General features: G+C 34.9%; 1 protein-coding gene across 1 annotated transcript in view; it reads left to right on the forward strand.

Annotated features, from left to right (window-relative positions):
- Positions 1–837: 837 nt before the first annotated feature.
- Positions 838–3,226, forward strand: part of LOC107709266 (histone-binding protein RBBP4-like) — a 7,294-nt gene continuing 4,905 nt past the window's right edge. The window contains exons 1-2 of the mRNA XM_016513709.1: positions 838–1,011; positions 1,650–1,797. Of these exons, the coding sequence (XP_016369195.1) occupies positions 996–1,011; positions 1,650–1,797 (164 nt within the window). The 5' untranslated portion in view covers positions 838–995. The remainder of the gene's footprint in view (positions 1,012–1,649; positions 1,798–3,226) is intronic.

The following is a 3,226-nucleotide window of genomic DNA, read 5'->3' on the forward strand; positions in this document are numbered from 1 at the left end:
TTCAGTTTTATTTTGGTTTTAGAAAATAAATGTGATTGCTCTCCTCACAAATCAACCCTTTCTTGTTTTTCACTGGCATGTCTCTTTGACTAATGCATCTTTGAGCCTATATTTAGTAAAAGTAAAACACTTAAGTACTGTTAAAATGAGATACTCCAAGACTTTTACTCAAGTTCTTTTTAAAGTGGTGACTTGTAGTGGAGTAATTTTCACTGTAAGGTATCTGTACTTTTACTCAAGTATGGTTTTCAGGTACTCTTTACACCTCTGGTCTTATATGTGTGTGTGTGTGTGTGTGTGTGTATGTGTAACTAAATGTAACTAAATATTAATAATAATAATACATTTAAATAAATATGAATAATAAATATTATTGTATTTTTGTATTATCCATCATTCTTAATTGCTATTCTCATTAGAGTCGCAATACTGTTACAAAGTAATATGTAAATAAATACTGTAAAAATATTAAAATCATATATAATACAACATAGTTACATAGTAATATACAAATACGTAAGGTATCTGTACTTTTACTCAAGTATGGTTTTCAGGTACTCTTTACACCTCTGGTCTTATATGTGTGTGTGTGTGTGTGTGTGTGTATGTGTAACTAAATGTAACTAAATATGAATAATAATAATACATTTAAATAAATATGAATAATAAATATTATTGTATTTTTGTATTATCCATCATTCTTAATTGCTATTCTCATTAGAGTCGCAATACTGTTACAAAGTAATATGTAAATAAATACTGTAAAAATATTAAAATAGGTTGTATTTTGTGGCGTGGTGTCAGCAGAGGGCAGTGTAGTGGTTGCAGTGTGTGAGCCGCTCTTCTTCTTCTCTCCGCGCGTGCTCTGCTGTGTCTGTCCGAGTTGGCGCGAACGTGCACGCCGGCGCGAGACAAAGAGCCTCTTGCACCCCAGTGGAAACCGGTCTCCTGTTATCAGTCAGGTTTACGAGCTGATAGCTGTCTGTCGAGTCGTTATGGCTGATAAAGAAGGTAAGTATGGTTTCACGGCACTCGGTGTGCTCTAGTTTAGCGGCTGCTGAGGTGTTTGTTTGTGTGAATTAAGCGCAGGCCGAGTCCCGCCATAACGACACAGTCCTGCTAACGTTACGTCAGTACAGTTTACACATTAGAGCTTATTATGAGCACAGATCAGCTGTGTTTCGGCCTAAATGTATTATTTTTATGATGGGAACATTTTAGGAAGTATCTCAACTACTTAGTTAAATTAGCGCCGAATTAGCTGCGGCTAACTTAACGTTAGTTTGTTTGGCTTTTAAGTTGAAGCATGTGAATGTGGGACGCGTCGCTTTATTTCAGGAAGCTTTCAGTATTGTTTTGGATTTTTTGTGTTGCTAACTGATAATAAATGAAAATATTTGGCAATGGGCACTTAATTTTAAGTTGTTTTCCAGAGAGTTTGTCTATAACAGATTGAGCAATATTGGTTGCATCTATATCTTCCAGTAGATTTAAATGTAGATTAGACAAAGTCATTTATTATCGTACAGCAATTGTGGGGGAAAAAACTTTATGGTCTTACATATTCAAGCTGTTTTAAAAAAAAAAGTATCGTTGCTGAAGGCGTTTTGACAGATCTCATCTTGCTTTCCCGCCCCTTTTTGTTACAGCTGCATTTGATGACGCGGTGGAGGAGAGGGTCATAAATGAAGAATATAAAATATGGAAGAAAAACACACCGTTTCTTTATGATCTGGTGATGACCCACGCACTGGAGTGGCCCAGTCTTACTGCTCAGTGGTTGCCAGATGTCACCAGGTAACACCTTTACATCTACAGACATTAGCTTTGAAATAGGACTGAAACGAATGATTGTTTGATAATCGATTCATAGAAAAAAAATATAAAAAATTATTTATTAAAAATATTTTGGAATTAATACATTATTTACAAATTTGTTGTTCCACATTGTGCCATGTGTTGTATCCTGCTGTTGTATCCTTATTTGTAACCTTTAAAAAACAGCACACACATCTGTCAAAAGACATGACAAGGCAAGCAGTGTCAAACTAACTTGTATGCTTTAGTTTGAATCACTTAATATAATGCATTCTCATGTTTAGGACAAATTGGGTCCTCCAGTTTTACCGCAGCAACTAACTCTGTGACCTCTGCTGTTTTCCAGATATGTTTTATCCCTAAAAATGCTTTATTCACTGCTGTAAAGTGACGTGACTGATACGATTAATCAATAAGCAAATTTGTTGTAAATTATTTTCATTATTGATTATGATTAGCTGTTGCAGCCCTACTTTGAAACATTTAATTTATTGATTGAGTAGGTGTGGCTCTAAATGATCTTTTCAACATGTTTGGTGGGCTTTTCCCCCCCAGACATATGGATTTCAGACATATGGATTCAAGGCCTGGAAAGTACTTGAAAACAAACATAGGTCCTTGAAAGTGCTTGAATTAAATTTGAAATAAATTTTGTTTATGCAGGGATTAAAGTTTTCCGTCGCTACGATGGATTTCCGTCAATTGGAAAAAAAAATGAGGGGAAAAGAAACATGTAGCGCATTGTTGTTGTTGTTCTGCCGGCACACCAAAAATTCCCGGCCACGGCTCCAGCTTCTCAGTGACAACATATGTGACGCCGCTCACATCATTCACAGTCGGGTTATTAGCAGAGAACACAGAGCAGGACTTGAATTTCGGCGCGGGATTGCGGCTATTAATAATGATTCATGATTACCCATTCATAAAGACAGTCACTTGCTTCATTCCTGAATGAATCAGCCATTCGAACGAATCAATTGAATGAATGATTCAGTGGTAAAATCAGTGACTTGTCGCCATCTGCTGGTGGATTTAGTTTAATTTTTAGCGTATAATTTCAGTTATTTAAATCTATTAATATTTCTGTATTCAAAATTTTATATTTAAAACATTAATCTCCACATAAATGTATGAATTTAATTGCACTCATGCCACCGGTGAGCCTCATTAAACGTCTTAAAATGTACCTACAAGCCACTTTTGTGTTCTTCAGTGCCACCCCTGTACAAATAAATTTTTTATTAATACTAATTTCATATGATTGGTAACCTATGTCTCATTCTTCTACTTAATATATTGTTTTAAATAGAAATTTTAAAAAGCTTATAAACATACATTTTTGAATTTGACATAGATGAAAAAGATGCCATTACAAAGGTAAAAAGAAAATACCCCTGTAAGTCACTTT

This window comes from Sinocyclocheilus rhinocerous, unplaced genomic scaffold (genome assembly GCF_001515625.1).
Source record: "Sinocyclocheilus rhinocerous isolate Xijiao unplaced genomic scaffold, SAMN03320098_v1.1 scaffold206, whole genome shotgun sequence".
In the NCBI taxonomy this organism is placed as follows: Eukaryota; Metazoa; Chordata; class Actinopteri; order Cypriniformes; family Cyprinidae; genus Sinocyclocheilus; species Sinocyclocheilus rhinocerous.